The 21,132-nt window shown below is 51.2% G+C and overlaps 1 protein-coding gene across 5 annotated transcripts in view; it reads right to left on the bottom strand.

Annotated features, from left to right (window-relative positions):
* Positions 1 to 20,110, bottom strand: part of MIPEP (mitochondrial intermediate peptidase) — an 84,623-nt gene extending 64,513 nt beyond the window's left edge. For 3 of the 5 annotated variants that reach the window (XR_010383707.1, XR_010383709.1, XR_010383708.1), the window contains exons 1-8: positions 19,884 to 20,110; positions 17,800 to 17,973; positions 14,796 to 14,884; positions 13,656 to 13,742; positions 7,693 to 7,756; positions 3,750 to 3,932; positions 3,077 to 3,233; positions 337 to 385 (exon numbers count right to left, since the gene is read on the bottom strand). Coding sequence is in view for 1 of the 5 variants with exons in the window: in XM_064493268.1 (XP_064349338.1) it covers positions 337 to 385; positions 3,077 to 3,233; positions 3,750 to 3,932; positions 7,693 to 7,756; positions 13,656 to 13,742; positions 14,796 to 14,884; positions 17,800 to 17,973; positions 19,884 to 20,033 (953 nt within the window). In the remaining 4 variants the exon portion in view is untranslated. Of the gene's footprint in view, positions 1 to 336; positions 386 to 3,076; positions 3,234 to 3,749; positions 3,933 to 7,692; positions 7,757 to 13,655; positions 13,743 to 14,795; positions 14,885 to 17,799; positions 17,974 to 19,883 lie in introns of those variants that run through there. The other 2 variants (XM_064493268.1, XR_010383710.1) reach the window with 2 other exon arrangements.
* Between the last annotated feature and the right edge of the window lie 1,022 nt (positions 20,111 to 21,132).

The raw sequence follows: 21,132 nt of genomic DNA, 5'->3' as shown, positions 1-21,132 counted from the left end.
CTTGTTACAGAATGGACTGTACAAGCCAAAACATACAGTCTCAGAAAGGCTTGGGCATTTTTAAAAATTACACATCAATGACACATTCCTGAAACAACGGCCTGGTTAACCAGAGGGGACGGCCTAGCTGTCCAAGGTCGTCACCTTAAGACACCTTTGTGCTTTCAAAGTACATCTCACAGTTAACTTAAACTCCTGTTGGCTGAGCCCACAGATCCAACTCAATATTCCAACGCTTATATTCTTAAGAGGCCACGTCCTAATTTTTTAATAAATCAAGTCTTTAAAAACAAAACCTAAATCACACACACGCTGAGGAGTGGAGTAAAAACTAACCTTTCAGAAAGTTTGTCAGATAGTTTCTCGAGGAACTGCATGACGGTCTCTAAAACGAAAATCCAAAAGAAAACACCTTTAATTACGTAAAATAAAACGAACATACCTGTTAAAATTACCATGCTGCTCACAGAGTCCACGCACTGCACGCCCTCAAGGCGGGGAACCTCGGAGGAAGCGGGGCTGCTGGCATACACTAGGCACTTCCAGACGGTGCCAACTCTTCATGAGGAAAACAAGTTAAACTGACCTGGTGATAATCCGAAGTCTTATGCTGTATCCCCAAATAAAGAGTTAATGGGGAGCGAGAGAAAAGAATGCAAAGTTTCCATCTGTTTCTATGTATTCATACACGAACGGGAAAAAAAACGTTTCTTAGATGTGTCTAAATTCTTGTGAGTTTTCAAGTGATAGCAAGACACTGATGTGTTCATAAAAATCAGTACAGTTTTAAGGACCAGATTTTAAAAATCGATGTTTGGGGGGAGCAACTGTTTTTATTTTTACACCCAACACCAGAATGATCTATTCAGGACCAATATCTAAAGAAAATACAGCGAAATTAGAACATTAAAAATTTAAGCTGTTATAACCTTTTTACTACTTAAAATACTCCAGCTGTAAGTCATTACACTGTACAAACCCATAAAGGCCGTGTAGTGGAATCACCATCATTTCCCGTGAGAGGACATTTTTCATGTGTATTTTTGAATTTAGCACCTTTTGCCACTGATTTACGCGGATAGAGCTTTCATATGTATTTCAGAGGGAGCCACAAACACTGTTTTTCTATTTTCCAGATGATCTTCTAAATGGTTTTAAGTTTCTTGCTCTCTTCAAATTATCTCTTTTTGAGTAAAATAAAACGCTGGGGCAAAAGGGAGGCTGACCTAAACCAGGAGCGAAGCTGGGGGTTTCCTGCCTCTGACAGCACCCACCAGGCCTGGGGCCTGCGACCCGGGCAACCGCCCCGGGCACCCTGTTAGATGGCAGGTCGCCTCCCTACTGCTCCCGCCCCACCCAGTCCTCTTCCCCTTAACCTGTGCTGATCACGGATGCACACACGCTTTACCTGCTTTTGGTTCTTGTCTGTCTCCCTCACAGGGGTACACGCCACACACGAGCAGGGATCCCCGCCCGTCATGCAGGGATTTACCCCCAGCCCTGGTAACACCTGGCATGTGGCCCGTTCCCGCCGACTCACTGGACGGACGTGGACAAGGTGGGTGACAGAAAAGACAGGGCTGTGGTCTCGGGTGGCCTGTCGGAGACCATGGATATAGAGCTGGGGTTTGGGCTTCAGCTCAGCCAAGTCTTAGCAGTTTAACCTCACCGTGGGTTCCCCATCTGTGAAATGGGTACGACTGTCTACCTCACACGGCTGCAGAGGAATTAAATAAAACAACGGCCCAGAGCTGGCGTCACACCGTCATTAGCTGTTGTGTAAAATAATGCCACTTGATCGTAACACTGGGGTGACAAGAGTGACTATGGAAAAGCACTCAGGTGACATTATAACTGTTCAGAGATGAACCACCCAAAACAAACTGCAAGCATCCTAAGGGTTCAGGGACAGGGGAGTCTAAGGGATGTGAAAACGTTTAACAGGCAGGTTTTGAGCTGAGCACTAGAACACTGGACAGGACTGTCACGGGCAGACATGCAGGGAACAGGAGGGGCCACGGAGTGCGTGGGACACGCCCAGGGCTGCACAGCGGGCCCCACCAGGCCAAGGGACAGGGCTGCCCACAAAAGAGAGGCAAGGCAGGGTGGACCCAACGAAACCTCGGAGAAGCTATGAACATAGCAGAGGAAGAAAGGGTAACTGAGGGAGGGACACACACGGGACAGGCCCACGGAAGTGACCCTCCCCTGCAGAGCTCCCTCTCGCTCACAAACTCCCTCTCATGATGCTACGGCCCCTCCAGATGCATGACCAGAATCCGGGTTGGCCCCTGCCAGGTCTTCCTTCCTCTCAACCTATCACAAAGTCGTGTGAATCGAACCCCTAGAATATACCCGGACTCTCAACAGCTCCACCATCACGACCACCCGACCCCAGACCCAGTATCTAAACTAACTGAAATGTAATCAACATATTGCACACAGTTATGCCATTTTCTCTCACATCATAAACTGTAAAGAACCCCACAGAGCACACGGCAAGCTCATCAAAGCCCCAGGGGAGACGCTCCCGCCTGGCACCAACCTTGCCAGGCAGCCCTCCTCTCTCAGCGCAGGTGGGGACCCGGCACCAACCTCCTCAGGCAGCCCTCCTCTCTCTCAGCACAGGTGGGGACCCGGCACCAACCTCCCCAGGCAGCCCTCTTCTCTCAGTGCAGGTGGGGACTCCGTGGTTTTATGTGACCTGGCCTGCACTCAGCCTCGACTTGAGCAGAAAGACAGCGTGCCTGTCCTGTCTCACGCTAAACCTAACCCATCTGGTTAGACTGAGCACAGAGACCAGTTTGGTTAAAACGAAAATAATTGAAATTAGCATCAGTGAAACTTTTAAGTATGACCTGCTCTCAACATGCCAACAAAATACATTGGTTGGACAGGACATATTCCAAATTATTAGCTGCATTTAAAAGTCGTGTCTAATAATGACACAGACAACCTCCATCAACGGTCTCTAAGGACATGAAACAGAGAACACAAATTCACAGCTACTTAAAAGCAGGAGTTCAGCCCCATAAAAACCCTGTTTTGTCCTCAGAAGCTGGATCAACAGGCTCACCTGGGTTTCCGGCTATCGCTCCCTGGAGGGCTCTGTGGGCGTAGGTAGGGTACCCCACTAACTGGGCCAGAAGATCTCTGCTGCTGAGCAGTTCCTCTAGACACTGCAGCTGACCAGCATCGGGATACAGAAAAACCTTATAAGCAGCTTCTCGCACCTGTTTGAAGAGTAAATGGTGAAACACACTCACCACAAAACAAAGTCCTACGTGGTAAAAAACAGAGGCAGCCCCCCACCACTCCATTCTGCGGGTGAGCGATGCTTAAACGTAACAGTTTCCACAAGACGAATGAAGCCTTTGGATTCACCAGCTAGTGCAGGAGACACCATCACACTCGACCAGGGTCTCTGCTGGGAGCCGGGGGGGGGGGGGGGGAGGACACAACGACCCAGTGCACGTGCCACAAAGCACCGTCCCTGGGGGAAGACACCTGCATCGGAGCCCTGAGCAGTCGGGACTGGCGATGGTCCCTCTGCTCATCAGCCCCCGGAAAGGAAGAGCCCTTCATGAGACCGGAGTGATTAAACTGCTTTTGTTCTTCAAAGCATTTAGGGAATTAACGAGCCTCAGTTAAATTCCTAGCGTAAAGCAGCACGAACGTATTTTGAAGGCGTGACTGTGACCCCGGATCTGGGGTCACGGCAGCAGCGACGGGGCACGGGGCACACGCACCAAGTCATCCGGCGCCTCCGCGTGCAGACTGTCCACCACGACGTGGTCCCCGGCCGGCTCAAAGTGCTGCCGAACGTGTTCCGGCAAGAGCCGCTTCTCAATCTTGTTGGGAAAGTTGGTTCCCATGAGAAACGTGCTGCTCAGGTCCAAGATTTTCACGTTCAAGTCCACCGCTCTCTTACGCTGTACACGGGGGCAGTAAAGTTAACGTTTTACACCTAACTGAAGAGGCAGCTCTGAAGGCAGCAAGTCAGCAGACACAGTTAAATCGTAAATTAGTAAGACAGTAAATACACTCAGGGATACAACGCACACTGAATATATGGTGTCTGAAGTGTGTAATGGGGGTGACACATGGCAAATGTTAACTCTGCTTTTGATAACTGGCCAAAAAGTTACCCTTTTGGTTTTACAATGTCTGTAAGCTTTAAGATTTACGTAACTGCTAGAGTTCTAGTTTGAGTTCTATAATCTGTGAGATTAACCCCACTGGGAAACCTAAGTGAACCAGACGTCGTGGGCTAGTTGAATCTATTTGATAACAACACCTGAAAGTATTTTTAGACAGAAAACATTAAGTATTTGAAGGGCTGATTAGAAAACATACTCAGTCTTAAAAGGTTCAATACGAGGGCAGAGGAAGGGTCTTCCTGCAGCTCTTCCCTGAAGTGCAGAGAAGGGGCATCTCAAAGCTCTGCCGGGAAGGTACCGGAGGGGCTACAGGAGGAGGGGACTCAGGCACTGTCGACGATTCGAGAGGGGCCGTCAGCCCAGAGTGGGTTTATCTTCAGTTTTCGGACACAAGGTCCTGAGAAACCCTGTGCTGTCAGAGGGGCACCACAAGTGTTTGGGATGAAACTTAAATCTGCCGTCCACAATGGTAACCAGTTACCAGTCAGAGTTTTCAGTCACCTGTTCCAGGAAAACTGGAGGGTCATCTGGACTTGGGCTCACAGTGGAATCACACAAACCTTTCCAAGAAGGGGGTCAGTAGCCATTAACAGATTCTAAACTACACTATGACCCTGAAAAATTACTCCACAGCACTCATTTTTTTAAAAAAGATAACTATGAATGACGCAGATGTGCCCTTGATAATAAACTGGAAAAAGTATATATATTAATAACCAAAAGCATTTTCAATATGTAAAATTCAAACATCGTGGGAAAAGTAAGTTTCAGGACATGCCAAGGTCTTTATGTCCAGACTTCTCTCTGCCCGTTGTTTCTGAGGTGGCCATTTGTCACCACCTGCTGGTGACCAGTGGAATAACCAAAAAAATGAAAGGTATCCAGAAATTGCACGATAGTTCCCAAAATTTTCCTCAAAGCCTTTACTTACTGAAATAAAAAGCATGATAAAGTTATTCCAAAGAATTTGTCACCCGTTACAATCCCTGGAAAAACACAAACTGTTTATTTTCTGACTTCACCAACAGTCTGCTAACGCATACAATTTCATCACTGAGATATTTCGATGTGTGGTGCTCTAAGAAGGCTATGAAATTGTTGTGTTTATTAAATGATTGCTAAGGAACACACTCCCTTTAAATGTTTCAATTATATTCATGAGACCTTAAAAATTAAGTAAGAAATAATCTGGAAAGAATAGAGGAAGACAGCAGGCCTCGATGACTTGTAGGTTACACTGTAGGTTTATTTTGAGCTCTTTTTCTACACGTAACATGTCTTCTTTCCACCCCATCCGAGGAGGCACCGCCGACCACGGACGTGGGAGGACGAGGCTTAGCCTGCTCTCGCCCTCAGCGTGGGTGGGTTCGCGGGCGCTGCTCTGCTGGGCCGGGCAGCTGCCCTGGGAGGACACGCGTTAGGCGAAAGCAGCGGTCTGGGCCGGGGGAGGCTGACCCTGACCTCGCACATGTTACACTTGAATAAAGCTGCCAAAACATCTTCCACGGAGATCACATACAACAATTATGCCCAGGACTCTCACTGGCAACCTCCCCCCGAAGGAGCCCAGCCTGACGACCAGCAGTGTTAGCACGATCGCGCATGCCCACTCCGCCCAACACAGGACGTGCTGAGAAAGGACCCACTCCCTGACCCGCGAGGCCGAGGACTGCGACACGCAACACAGCAATGACAACTCACACACAGACAAATGCTGCACACGTGAAACAAATGGATGTGAGTTCAGACGAATACACAATTCCACCACGATGGGGGACAGAAGGGGTGACAAAAGCTCCTCAGACACCTTGGCCTGAGGCAAAGCCTCAGTGGGGACTTCAGGGAAGCTGGGTGAGCAGAGGGCAAGGGGACACAGGGTGGGGGACAGGGGCAGGGGGTCAGGAGTCACTGGGAAAGCAGGGCCTCGAGGACCCTATTTACGTATGAGCCGCCACTTACACCCTTTCAATAGGCAGTGGGAAGTCACTGGCGGTTCCAGGCAGTAGAGTGACAACGAAATCAAGGCTTTGAGGAAGTGACTCCAGTGCTCCCAGGCAGGTTAGAAGGACCACCCGGAGGCCTGCAGGCAGGGCCACCGGGCAGGCTCCGGAAAGGCCACCTCCTCCTACAAGCTCTGTGGCCTTGGGTCACACGTATGGCCTCCAGCGCCTTCACCCGGGAGACAGGAGCAACAGTACCAGCCTCGAGGTTGTTATGAGGAAGCACCTGATGAGAAACATATGACTGAAACAGCAAATGCTCAATCGCTGTTGGTTACAGCGAGCGTCAGGAAGACGAGGGCTTCTGGGGGCCCAGGCGTCTGGTGATGAGGACCAAGATGCGTCTCTCCGGGGATCAAGCAGCTCCACAGAAACACTCCACGGGCTTGGTCGCTGAGACATAAGAGCTCCGGGAAGAGAAAAAACGCAAACTGGCTCCAAAGCTTCATCTGCGCGTCTCAGAGAATGGCGGCGTGACTGGCGCAGAGGCATTAATCACAAACTGCTTTGCAAAGGGGCAGATGTGTCCATCTCAGGCGATGTGAGTTTGTGGTCGACCCCACAGGCCTCGGGGACTGCTCTGTCAGGCCAGGAGTCATGCGCTGAGCCCGTAAGGCCACGTAAGGACATGGATGTGAGAGCGAACCCAGCATTGCTCAAATTCAGCTCCAATCGAAATGATGGTGTCTATGTATGACACGTATCCCCAAGACCCGCCCTCTAATGCCTAAGATGCTCTGATAAAGCAACCTCTACTGACAGGTGAGCGGCTTTGTACTCTATTAAGAGACACAGATGTATCTAAAAGAGACAAGACAGCACTGCTGGAACAGTCTGGGTGCAGGCAGGTGAGGGAGACGCTGTGCAGCAGGCAGGCCCTCCAGGGCTGGTTGAGCCACCCTGTTCTTTCAACCCCAGGCCTCATGCAGAAAAGACTGAGCACTTGGGATGTCGGGTTCTAGAAAGAGCAGTGGCCAGGGTGAGAGGTCCTGGGAACTAAGGACGGGAACCTGAACACAAACCACTCTGTCCTGTGTCCACTTCTGTAAAATGAGGGGCCTGGACAGATCAGAAGGCCCCTCCCACCCCAGCTTAAACATCACACAACCCAGGCTTGCTGCTTCTGGAGCAAAGCCGTGGGGATCTGCTGAGGACAGGTATTGCGCAGATAATCACACGCACGTGAGTCCTCATGTCCTCCCCGCACACCTGCCTCAGACCTAACCTTCGATGGGGTCACCCTCCTCATTCACTGCCTTCCTGCCACTGCCCGTCTCACCCCAACTCCCTGACACCTGAGATGTCCCACGTGTAGCAAGTCATCTTCTAATTCTGAATTACTGTGGGTGACAGGCCAGCTTCCAGGGAGCTTTATGTTCCAATACAACCTACAGAAGAATTTCATTGCATGAACAACCTATGCATTTTTGTAATATGGAAATCTAAGCCACACACAAGAAGCGTAACCATAGCAACAAGATACCAACTTAATATCAGTAAAATAGGAGCCAAAAAACAGAGGAAAGAGTTACCTTTTCTTTGTCTAGATGGATCCCACTGATTTCAAAATCAAACATAAACAGTTCAGCCACTCGCCTATAAACAAAATGAGCCCAGGTTACAACAGGTAATAATTATTAACAAAAACCAGTTTTTTGCAAAATAAATCCATCTTTTCAACTTACTACCAAAAAGGCAGATGTCTCCACACATGCGCACGCGGGCACACAAGATTTGTTTGAAACCAGGAGCTTAACATCTTAGAAGCCAGGCCAGACGGCCTGCTGGCTGATGGGCTTTTACGTTCTCCTACAGACGAGCTGGCGCCACGTACACTGCGCTAACTGTGCAAGCCCAAACCTGAGCCAAGTGAATGACAGTTACTCCAATAGGGCCAAATGTCCGGCTGCCTCCTTCTAGAGGAAACGGACATCTTTTCAGCCATCTAGCTGTCTTCCTTCAAAAATATCTGCTGTATAACACACGCAGCACACCAGTAAGTACTCAACAGACACACATGCCACCTCACTGTGACATGGTGAGCGTGCACACACGGTTCACAATTAGCCTGTGTCATTCAACAGAACTACACTCCCAGCTGCTCGCGGGTGGAGACTCATACACACGTCCCGTAAGGCTTGGTCCCAGCCCGGGACACATTCTCTCTGAATGCATGAAGGCACGGTAAAAGAAATGACAAGTTTCGTAACGGGTACAAACCGTGCTGAGGGAGCTGGCGGGCAGCATCAGCAGTGCCCTCGGACACGTCAGCAGCGTGTAAACCTCACCTTCTCCTGCATCACATTCGAGTGCAGGCTCTTCCTCTGCTTCAGCCCACCGTCCTCACCCCTTGTGAGGGAAGATTCCTCACTGTTTCAGGAATTAGTACAAGCATGCTTTGCACACCTCCAGTTTTTACTGATCATAAAACGTATCTTCAAACTTTACAACACGCCCTAATCTTCCTAACGTGTAACGGCTTCACCTGAACGTCAAGTATCAGCAAGAATAAAAAGCCTTAACAGAACAGAGAGCACCCTGGGTCACATCCAAAGCGAAGGGCGACTGCTCATCAGATTTCCCCTGTGGTTATTTTATACTTGGAAGTTCATCTTTTCCTTTCTAATTCTAAGCTGTTTTAGTATCATTTACTTTCCCACAAGGGACCAGGAAATTCAAAACACCAAATTCATAAATGAAAAAAAACGTGTGCACTGGAAACAAGACACTCCCATGTTGTGCCACAATGGTGTGGGCTGGGACACACGGCTCTTCAAAGGAAGCGAGGGACGCTGGTGCCCAGGAGACAGCGATCTGCAGCACTCATAAACACGCTCAGCCAGTCAGCGTCAAGGCGGCGGGGGGCCACCTCACAGCGAGGACGTCGGTTTTACTAAAAGAGAAGTAACGTGCTTTGTAGAAATCCACGGTTTTTAATCAGGGGCTCTGCTATGAGCTCCAACAACATTCGTTTAATTCTTGAAAACATACTTGTGGGGTGAATACGGGATTTTTCTGAGGTTGTGCTGAGGCCGGACGATGCCCAGCCACGTGGCAGGAGACCGTCCCTGGGCCGGGTCTCCGGAAGCCGAAGGGCAGGAGGCAAAGAAGCAGAAGCTTCCACCAGGGCTCAGGGCCGCCATGTCGGTGCTGCAGAGCACAACCAGGAGTGGCCGCTCACCCCGCAGAGCACGCTCCTGTATTCAGAGTACAGACCTGTAAACGCCGCCGTGATAATTACTCATTTCAACTCCATCCAAGTCCCCGTAATTAAAAACATAAAGCAGCTTATCCTTGGACAGGTTTTCAAAGGCTTTCGGCATGAGGCGTTCAGTTTTTCCTCCAACTGGTGGCAGCTACTTAGAACATGAAGTCCTTTGATGCTGGGCCGGACGCTGAGTCTCCTGGCTAATGAGGACTGTTTTCTTTCTTTTTGATCCTGCTGCGTGCTTGGAGCCAGTTTCAAGTGTCGCACTTCTTTCTGTCAAGAACTTTTTTTTTTTTAAAACTACTTTTTGCTGGAATTAAGTTATCCAAATATTTTATCTGTTCTCCTGGCTTTCCTTGACTTTTCATAATGGATATATTTATTTTCCAGGTTATCGGGTGCCAATATATTGCATGAACGGAATTAAAGTTCGACAGACCACATTAATAACTTAGTCATTTATGGTCTTTCTTAAATAATGTAAGGTGCTTCACTCAGGCCCAGAACGGCGTCTACCTCACCCTGATCCCCCTTCCTCCACAGTCAACCTCAAAGTCACACCACTCTCTCGTAGCAAAGGTATTTTCTGTCGTTTCAACAAGAAAAAAGAAAGATAGTAGGGGGTGATAAATTGGGGGTGAGAATTTATTAGGTAACACAAGTTTATCGTATTACATAATACAGCCTTACTGCATAACAGCTTTACCGTAAACGTGTATGAAAAACTTAAAATCACTAATCCCCAAAACAACCACTATTAAAATCCTTGTATTTCCTTCCAGTATACGTCTTCCGTTCTTTCTTAAGGCAGTGAGGAGCATGTTTGATTAAATCAGGCGAGCCTGGAGAAGGCGGCTCAGTGCCCAGCACACAGTAGGTACCGGAGAACACGTGCCGAGTCCACGTGAACGTTAGGTGCGCTGATCTGACTCCCTGACCCTGGAACACCCCTGTCCCGGGGGCTGTCCCAGGTGGGCGGGGGACTCCCAATAGGACCCCTGTCCTGAGCAGCATAGCCCGAGGCAGCATGTCTGGTCTGGTGACGACCCCGGCCCGGTGACTGACACCACAGCCCCCGGCTCCCATCCAACCCACTCAGCTGTCACACCCCTGCCTACACCAGCTGGGACCAGCCACAGACTTTGGTGCCTTGCTTTTTCTTGTAAAACTGTATCATGAACATCGAATGTCCCTATCTTTAAACATTCTCTAAAAATGCAGCTTTTGAATGTTTACATTGTCTTGTCACACGGACTAGAAGTGTTTTCATTTCCCCACCCCCTCGAGTCACAGGACATCACCTCTTTACCTCCTCAGGGTAAAGTCCAAGAAACTAAGCTGATCAGAAAGTCTGCACATCGAGCTGCCACCTGCTGTCCTCTGAGATGCGTCAGCGCCAGCACTGCGGCGCTCCCCTCACCCTCAGCCCCGCCAGCCGGAGGGCCCCCACCGCACGGCTGCCTCAAGCCAGGTGCCCAGAGGGCACAGCACACGGGTCCTTCCACGTAAGCCTCATGGTCGCCCCAGGACGTGCTTTTACTCGCCTCTCACGGGGGGACACCTGAGGCCCGGAGAGCTAGAGAACCAGCATCCAATCATGGGTCCACTTCTGGGGGCCAGGCCTCCGGCCACGACGTCACACTTACCACCAGTGTCACACGCATGGCACTTGTTCCTCTAACAGCATCTGATGCTGTTCTTTATTCTGTGAAATGAGTTTTAGGAAAAGGATCCCTTGCCTGTTTTCCTATGAGACAGATTCGCTTTTTTCTTTTTCGGTGATTTGTAAGGCCTCTCAACACAGTTAACTGTGTCAACCCTTTGCCACGTGAGTGACATCCGTCCTGCTGTGTATTCCGACTCTGAATGGGGAAGGGCTTTGTCAGATCAAAGTCTGCGATTTTTTTTTTATAACCAAATCAATCTTTCTCTCAAGGTCTGATTTTGGTATCATGTGAAGAAAGACCTTCCACATTTCAAAATTATCAGCACTTTCATGGTTTCTTTTTAAAAAATATTTAAATCAAAATAATTAACTTTTTTCCCAAAATAGTTATCCACTGGCCTGACATCATCTACTGAAAACCAAGTCTTTCCCTCCTGATGAGAAACACATCCCAAATTCAGTCATGCATTCATGTGTCTGTGACTGAAATTTCTCTATTCCCTCGTTGACTTAATTGACTTTTCCAACGTAAGTATAAAACGCTCTTTTAAACACAGCATCTTCATAGTGTGTCTTACTACCTCGAACAAGTCCTCCAGCACTTCCCTCTACCAGATTTCCCCCGCCTAGCCTGGCATATTTATCACCTACAGCTTCAAACTGTCTTAAGCGACAACAACAACAAAGATTTTCTTCAGCTGTGGGCTGCACAGCGCTCGACTCACACAGCCCCCGCCTCACACAGCCGCACAACTCACACAGCGCCCGACTCCCACAGCCGCACAGAGCAGTCAGGTTCCTCTTGCTGCCTAGACACAGCTTGCTTCCCACTTGAATATGCCCTTACATGCTTCCCAGGGCCGTGCGTGCGTGTGCGGGTGCACACGCGTGGAGGGTCTGTGCTCTGCCCTCCGGCGTTCGCCCTCACGTGGATTTCAGCTTTTGCTGCTCCTGGGACTGGGCTCTCCCCTCCACTGTACTTTCTGGACAGTGTGCTTGTTAAATTCCTTGCACACAAGAAAGCCCTTGCTGGTTCCGGAAAACCCCAACTCAAACAGATTTCTTTACGGCTGGGCTCCTTGGAGCCTCTCACATACTGAAACTCTCCAACAGGGGAAAATGCTGTGTTACTGTGTCTGATTTCCAAACTTTCTGACCAGCAGGCCTTCTGGGAAGACGTCTGCATACCTCCTAGAACTAGGGCTTCAGGGAGTGCACCTGAGAACACGTGCCACAGCTCCCTCTCTGCGTTACTGCCAGGACGGATGGCCCGCGGCTTGGCAGCAGCCGCCACTTCACCACACGCAGGCGCTCTGGGAGCCAGACGACACTGCTGGCGGCGTCCCAGTGCCAGAGTTCACGCATCACTTCGGACTCCCCCGCTCACCAGTCACCTTTCCTTTCTGGAATATCCATCTTCTACCCAACCCGTTTTTAATGTATGTATCACTTCGTTATTTTAAAGCTCCTACTGGCATCTTAGCAGCGTCTAGAAACGTGGTCCGTGTCCTGTCAGCACGAGTCCTTTGCTCCCAGTCTGCTAGCGCACCTCAGTTTTCATACAGTACGTGCAGGAAAGCGAATCAGTGAAGTCAGGCCACAAGGAAGCTGTGGCCACGCGGCACCACACCAGCCGAGCACACGCCGGGCAGTCGGCAGGGGCTCAGCCTTCACTCACCCTGCTACGGCAGGCAACGTAACTGTCCGACAGACACATCACTGACGGCGCAGCGAGCTCCAGCGCGGCCCGAGCGCCAGATCAGTGACGTGAAGCAGGAGCGGCGAGCACCCCTGCAGGCAGGGGAGAGCAGCCCCTCCCGCCTCTCACACCCGGGTTAACGCAAGACTGTCGTCAGCTGATCCCTGGGGAACACAAGCCACACATAGAGACAGACCGGAGAGGAGGCGGGACCAAGTAAGTGGGGACTGAGGAAAGCACAAGCAGGTAAGAAAAATGCCAGTCTCTGTGCTGTGACACAGATGACACGCAGGTGAGGAAAGACAGACCCCACCACAGTTCATAAGTAAACCTGAGCAAAGAAACATAATCCCCAAAGCGCCACAGCAAATGTATCTGTGAACTGACCTAGAAATTAGGTCTTTTCAATTCAGATCAATAACTGGAATCTAAGGAACCGAAGCACATCATTCAAGGCTCTTGACGTCCACCAGTGAATAAAACCAACTGGCTCGCGCCTTCTGGTGTGTCACCCACAGAACTTCAAGAACGCAGCTAACCGCAACTCCCAACCGTCAGTAGGACTCGCTCACAGGTGAGGCTCCTGCTGTGGCCGCAGCGGCTGGAGGCACCGAGGATGCGGCAGTGAGCGATCGGGCCAGGCCCCTGCCCTAAAGGAGCCTCCGGCCCAGGGGGAGAGGGATGATGACGCAACACATGAGCAAATGGGGCGATATGGGAGTGGTCGGGACCAAGAGCAAAGCAGGGAGGAGGATGGAGTGGGACAGGCGGAACGTGGGAGGACACACCGTAGAGTGAGTCCTAAGGAGGGTGCAGGGCCTGTCACCTGGGGAGAAACAGTCCAGACAGAGGGGCTGTGAGCGTGGGGACACCAGTCTCACCTTCACAGTCACAATCACAATGAATGCAAGGGAAGAAGTACCTGGTTTCTGGATCAAGAGAATCCACAAGTTTTTTATCAGCTAGTAATTTTTGCAAACTTTGATATAACTCCACATTTGTGTTCAACCTGGAAAAATTAGAAACAAAGAAAAATTAAAAGATTTTCTAACACCTTCTTTTCTTTCTTTACATCAATAGAATGTAATCAAGTTCCAGCACACGTGCCCAGAGGTCTGGGCTGCTTTTTGTCTTGTGTCTTCCTCTGGACCATGAACACCTCAACAGTTAGTACAGGGCAGGCAGTGGGTCAGTATGAAGCAGGGTAGTAACCCTGGAAGGTCAAAGGACAAATGTAAAGCCACAGTCAATAGCTGGGGCCATAGGAGCAGACAGGGTGGGGTCCCACCTCCATCCAGAACCATTTGTTTTTCTAGAAAAGGAGAGGGGATGGGAGGGAGGAGGAACACACACCTGACATCCTGCCCTGAGCCCCCAGGGCCAGGGGCCTTTGCTCACCTGGGTAAGAGGCAGGTCCACACCATGGGGACAGATTGAGGTTAGGCTTCCGAGTCACACACCCGCTGCAACATGAGCCCCAAGGCTACTGTGTGACCTGGGACAAGCTGTCCCAGCCGGTGAGAGCCTTGGCCACCCCAAGGGTTAAATGAGATGCCAGGCACGGCCCACACCCCCAGCGGCTGCGCCAGCCCACCCAGGCCCCTGCCTGAGCAGCACTCTCAACCCACCTGGAGGACTACCATCGGGTCCCGAGTCCTCCGCCCCAGAAACCAACAAGCCCTGGCGGCTGCTCTAGGAGCAACCGGCTCCTGGCCCGGGGATCCCCAGGTAAGGCCCATGTTCCCAGAGCCACCTGTCAGTTCCCACTCAGGGACTCTGGGATGGTCAGGTTGCCCAGTCAGTTCACAGTCAAAAAAATCCATGGGTTTCTGCTGCCACAGTTCTCACAGGCCACCCCGAACACAAGAGGCACGAGGCGGCCCCACCGGCTGAGAAATGCTCAGCAGAAGGGCAGGCCAGCCTCAGCCCCAGGAACTGGGAGAAAGTCAGCAAGGACATCCACCTCCTCAGGTCGCCCCAGGGCCAGGTGTCACCGCTGGTGTCCCCGCCCAGGCCTCTCCGACAAGGCCGGGACCCCGTCGGGGGAAGGGAGCGCATGTACCTCTCCACCGCGGTGCCGATGCTCCGGCAGGCCTCGTCAGCTGCCTCTCGGAAGGCAGCCTCGGGGTGAGCGAGCTTCACAAAGTCAGCCTGGGGGAGACAAAACCAGAAGGGAATGTGATGGCGTGTCCCCCCTGGGATCTGAGGACGGAAACGCAAACCTATGATTTTAAACGGGATGTCTGGTTGGACCCCAGCGTCTGCGTTACTGACACTTTCCTGAACGTCATGATTTCTGCTCCTCCCTGCAAAGGAAATACTCCTACCAGCTTTGCTGTAGGAAGTCTCTCTCCCTCAAATGTGAACATCAGGCGAATTCTTCCTACTTCTATCGTTCAGAAAAGCAGACTCCTGTTTCAGATAATCTAGAACTTTTCATCTGAGTCTTTGCACCATGGTCCTCACACTAACCTGGCTCAGGGAACTCAGGGAGGCTCTTCCTTCTTAAATTGACACCTGGTGCAGTTCCAAGGCGAGTGGGCTGCACCCCAGCCTCGGTGCAGAAGACAAGGCACATTCTCTCCACCACCGTGAAGCAAGCAGGGGGCCCGCGGGTGCCTCCCCGGCACGGGACTAGGGCTGCTACACTGACCTGAGAATTCACCTTAGAATCTTTTTTAATGAAACTACATAAAATCAGACTTTAGTCTCCACGTTAACTGCATCACAAGGCAAAAGGGCAATGTAGGGAAACGACAAAGCACTACCCATCTTCTCTCTCGTGAAGACGTGTGACTGTTACACAAAATAAAATCACCACAAGATCAAACTTCCTGATTTTATTATCAAACAGTTTTTGATGTAAAACCATTTGAATCCATAGTCTGATACAACACTTGTTAAACAGTAGGGTAACATCAGCACTGAAGCACCTGAGAAGCGAGCTATGTAAAAATCACAACAGAGTATAAATCACTGACCTACATGTTGCCGAATTTACAATCAATATTAAAACTCAAAACACTAGCACACATCTTCAAACTCACTTGTGGTGGTGCTGAGGAAAATACTGTTACACAGCAACTATACTAAGAAAAAGAAAACAAAAAACCATTTGGTGGGGAACGTAGGTTATAAAACCACTGCCTTATAACACTACTGATCTCACTAGCGGTAAAGTCTTAAAAACTCAAAAAGGAAGATTCTTTGAACTTTTTCACCTAACAATCGACGTGTATAAATCATGTCATTTTTTTAATATTATCAAACTTCATGAATATTTTTAAAAACTTCAAAAATAGGACAAGCTATGGAGCAGGAGTTAAAATCCTTCAGTGAAAAGCGAAAGTAAAAATGTGGGGCAAATCCGAGAGCACTGGTTAATGGAGATGGAAGCTAAGGCAACAAATCAGCAGTAAGTCTGGGATTTGGGGCCACAAAAGCCAACACCTGATCGCACGTAAGCGAAGCCTGCTGATCAACATCTTCCATCCAGACTTCAGCAACACAACCAGGCAGAGGAGGGTCAAGACCTCGTTTCTGGCAGGAGGTCTCCCAAACCCCAAATCCAGACGTACGCCTGCTGTGCACACACTGGAGGGTCAGAACCCAAACCCAGTGAAACCCAGAACTGGCCAGAAGGAGCCTGTAACATCTTACTCCACTCCCGGGAAAACCCCTAACACAGGCACTTCGTCCATTTCCTCAACACCGGGGAGCTGCCAGCAGGGACTGTGCTAACACTGAGGGGCTGCTACTGACGCAGGTGCCAGGAGGAAGGAGATGTTCTGAAAAAGGAAAAAGGGGAAATGTCATGCTGGGTGAAAAAAAAAAAATCAACCTCAAAAGGTAACTGTGATTCCATTTACCTGACATTCTAGAAAAGACAAACCACCTGAGGGGTGGAGAACAGGTGGGCGGTCTCTGGGGGGGGGAGGGGGAGGTGGGTCTGACATCACTGGGGTGATAGTCAAGCCTCCTGACTGTGGTAGTGGCGTGTCTGGGAGTCGAAATTCACAGAACTGTCCCATCCCCTAAGAAGTCCACGCTACTGCATGATCATTTTAAAAATAAATACTTCCACCCCTCCAGGTAAGGCTCCCCTGGCCGAAGTTGCTGCCGCCGGCCCGGGAGGCTGGAGATGAGCAGGCAAGACCCAGAGCCCAGCTCCGCCGCTCCAGCCAGGTGACCCTGGGCCTCACTTAACCCCTCAGTGGCTTTCTTTCCTCATCTGGAAGTGAGGATGTGCCGAGAAGGCTAAATCAGTCAAAGCAGGTAAAGCTCTCCCCAGGACCTGCGCCCGGTAAGAACTGGAGAACAGTTCACAGCGGAACACCTGCCCCGTGAGGGCAGAGCCGGGGTCCGTCTCCCTTGTGCACTCACTCCCTGCGGGGCGCCGGGTGGGGCTCCACGGAGAAAGGGCGGGAAGAAGCTTTGGAAGGTCCAATACCACGCAGACAGGCTCAGGAGGGACCATGATTTAGGACACGTGCACCACGACCCTCACTCTTGACAGGATGACAGAGACGCGGCCATCCTGGGCGGGAGGAACCAGGCCTCCACCTCAGCTGGCCAGGAGACTTGCACACACTCCCCTCCAACTTCAAAATGTGGGGAAAAGAAGGCTTTGATAGAATCTGGTCGATGTCAAAACCTTGGTTTTAATTAGAGAAGACATTCCTGAAAAAGTTTACAAGAACTAGTTTTTTTTAATTAATTTTTTTGTAAATGTATAGACAAATGTTCTATTATACTTCTGGTAGTTTTCATAAAAGAACTTTTGTCCTGTGAAGAACCTTTGCCACACGCGTAATCGTTCTTTCATCACGCACAACATGTGTCTTTCACTAAATATACACATTCAAGCACCAGTTCTAACGTTCACCTAGAACGTTCCTGCACGTTCTTCCCCTTCAACAGCGCACTTCACTGTAACGGATCACACCTAACAGCTCTCAAGTAGTTCAGACGTTCTAACCTTACACTCTCAAGTTAAACCTAAACACTCAGCTTAAACTGTGACAGCTTGAGAGAGAGAGGCACTGGCGGCTCGGGCCAGGACTCACCAGGTCGGCCACCCTGCACAAGGAGTCGGACAGCTCGTCGAAGATGGCCACCGTCTGGGGCCCAGGCGGCATGGAGCACACCCGCTCCACCAGCTCGTCCGCCTTTCTCAAGGCCGTCTCCTGGGCGATACGAAATCCTTCTGGGGCACTGAGCTCAGGAACTCCAAAGAGGCCCTGAAATACAGAGAATATTCCCCCTGTATAACTAAAACCTTGCTTTACGGGTATTAAATATAAACACTGTTCTCATAAACAAAGTCTTGGCTTTCGTTGCTGCTTCACGGCATCATGGTACCTGTGCTCACAGACAGCACTTCCATATCCCCCACATCCCAGACGCAGACTAAAACGAATGTTCTTAGAATACAACTTCTCAGTTTTTAATTATTTTATAAAAACAAAAGAAGAACGATACAGTTCAAAATCCAGTGGTCACTACCACAGAACTGTGGCCATGATTAAATGAGACAATACACATTTAAAACTCAACATTTTACCAGTGGCTGGTACACAGAAAGCACTTAATAGATGTCAGCTGTAATCACTATTAGCTGTGTGACCCTGGTCAAGTTCTCCCTCCTCCTAGGCCTAGAGGCAGGAGTGCTGCTCTTTGCCATCTTAGCCAGCTGCCCAACTCAGGGCCCGCCACATGCAGGAACGCACGAATGAAACAGATTAACGGGCCAGACGTGTGTAGCTTTGTAGATTAAACATCTGCAAAGGTAACACATCAAATGTGGGAAACACCAAGAGGTAAGGTTTCTGAGGGTTGCCAGCGCCCACTGTCCCTGCAAGAAGGGATGAGGGGTCGTTAACCTCCTTCCAAATACACTAACAAGCTGGAGAAAATAAAGACAGCTGGGGGCAGAGCAGAAGCAGGACCAAAAATAATTTGATCTTTACATGGATTTGATTCGATTCAAGTACAGATTATTTATTTTCACTTCTCAGCATACCTCCCCAGGCTACTCTTGGGAATTCTAAATCTCAGCCTACCAGTTACAGTATTGCTTTAAAAAATTATAGAAACCTTCGTCATTTTTTTTTTATTAAAACCCCATTCACATATTTTAAAGTCTGATACCAGGACCTAAAACCATGACGTATAAAAGAAAATTAATAAAGCTAAATTAGTTACATTTCCTCCACCCACATCGGAGCTTGCCCCTCACATGGTTCTGCTCAGGACCTACAGGGAGTGCTTTCTCACGCCGATTATGTCAGTACCAACTTTGTTTACCCCTATAGAAGTTGGTGTAGCAGACTTCATTCAAAAATAATTTAAAAACAAAGAAACTTGGGGGTTAAATAAGAAAAACTCACATTCAGGCTCACTGTAACCACATCCCAGACTCATCTTTACAAGAAAGGCAGTAGTAGAAACAACGGGGGGAAAAAACAAAAACAAAAGTAACAACGTGAAGCGGGCAAATGCACAAATGCAAAGTAAACAGGCATCAGCTAAGTCCCTCTCCAGCCTGGCCTCCTTTCACCCTTAATTCCCTCACTGCATAAAGAACGAGTGCCGGCCGAATGCCGGCCACAGAGCGGGGCGTGGGAACCCCGAATAACTAGGAACACAATTCGGTGACTTCCTGCGGGAAAAGTCCGCGTGAGAGGCCTTAGGGGACACGACTCTCCACGAGTTTTGTGTTTTAAGAAAAGAAAAAGTCCAAAGCTTTGACAAATATTAATGACGGCGCATCAGCGGAAGGAGTAATTACACTAATTACACGAGCGGGTCCTGGCGAATAGACACTGGCTACTGCAGGTGAGCTCACGGGGCGGCCCCCGCCTCACCTGAGCCGGGGGGAGCAGGAACCGCGGCGGGAGTGGGAGTGGGGGCGGGGGGGAGGAGTAGGGGGAAGGGTGGGGACAGGGAGAGAGCCGCTCAGGCCCGCAGGATCCCGGGCTCTCGCTGAAGCGGCTGCCAGACCCGCACCGGGGCCGCCCCGCCCCCCTGCACCAGCCCCTCGGAGGAGTGGTCCGCAAGGTCACCCTGGGGCAGAAGACACCTCCGTCCGCTGCGAGGCGGGCTCGCCGTCCGGCCCCTCCAGACCCCGAGGACCCCGCGGGCCGCTCACCCCGCGCTCGCCGAACAGGTCCAGCTGGCGTCCCTGGGGCTGCACATTGAAGGCGGCGCCCACCGGGGACCAAGTGGTGCTGACCCGCCGAACCCGGAGCCCGGCCCGGAGCCCGGCCCGGAGGCCCCCCAGCCGTCGGGCGCACAGCATCGCGCCCCGCAGCAGCGCCCCGGCGCCGCGAGTCCCGCGAACCGCCCCGCAGCCTCGCCAGAGCGCGCGCCGCGTTTCCACGGCAGCCGCCCTCGCGCCACGTGACCTCGCGCTTCCGGGAAGAGGTCGAGGTCGCAGGGCGAGCGCTCGTCGGCGTCCCCGGGGCAAGAGCGTCGTCCCCGCCTTCCGGAGCCGCCGCTTGCAGCGCCCCCGGGGGCATGGAGGAGGAACCGCAGGGTCGCCCCACCCTCCCACGTGGCCTAAGCCTCCGGGAACACTGCGCGGCGGGCGCCCGGCTTCCTCGCACACCTGGCCCGGACGCGCCACCCCCGTCGGTCTCCGCCCCAGGGCTTGCGGTACCTGTGCGCTGCGACTGCACGTCCCAGCCTGGCGGCCAAAACTGTCGGTGAACCTGCATCCATTGACTGTAAACGCGTAGTGATGGATGATATAATCGACAACGCAGTTCCTGGGATGGGGGGATTCCATCAAACCGACGGGGTGAGGGGTGGAACCTGGGGCGGGAGGGCAGAGGAGGTGAGAGTAAGCCATGGGTGGAGGGGTGCGGACTGCGCCCTCCCGGTGTCCGCCCGACGTCCACCCGGATCGAAGGATCACCTGGGACGGCCCTAGAGAGTGACCCTACGGGAGGGCAGCCCGAGGCTGGGGTGGAGCGGGAGGGAGCCTGCTGCTGCGGCCTCGCCTCGGCCTCTTGCGGGAACCGGACACCCCGGCACCCAGCCGGTAAGCACGGAAAACCCGGGGCAGTGAGGACTGTGCTAAGGACGCTTCTGTGCCCTGGACCCCGGGGTGTGACCTGTGCCAAGGCCCAGCACCCGAGAGAACCTTTTATCTCACCCGCATGTTGGGGCCTGGGGTGGAGTCCACTTCTGTTGACATCGGTTAGTGAGCAGCCCTGGGAGCCTTCCCCAGAGAGCCAGGAGCGAGGGCCAAGTGGTGCGGGCTTCTGACCCTGCCCTGTCCATCCCCACAACAGTTGGGTGTTCAGTGGAGTGTGTTCTCAGTTTAGCCTGGTCGAGAGAAAGAGCCCAAGTGATAAAAATGATAAATAATTAAAACGTAGTTAAGGTAATTCCCA

The sequence above is a fragment of the Camelus dromedarius genome, chromosome 13, assembly GCF_036321535.1.
Source record: "Camelus dromedarius isolate mCamDro1 chromosome 13, mCamDro1.pat, whole genome shotgun sequence".
Lineage (NCBI taxonomy): Eukaryota > Metazoa > Chordata > Mammalia > Artiodactyla > Camelidae > Camelus > Camelus dromedarius.
Note: the sequence above shows the minus strand (reverse complement) of the source record. Positions and strands in the feature narration are given on the sequence as shown.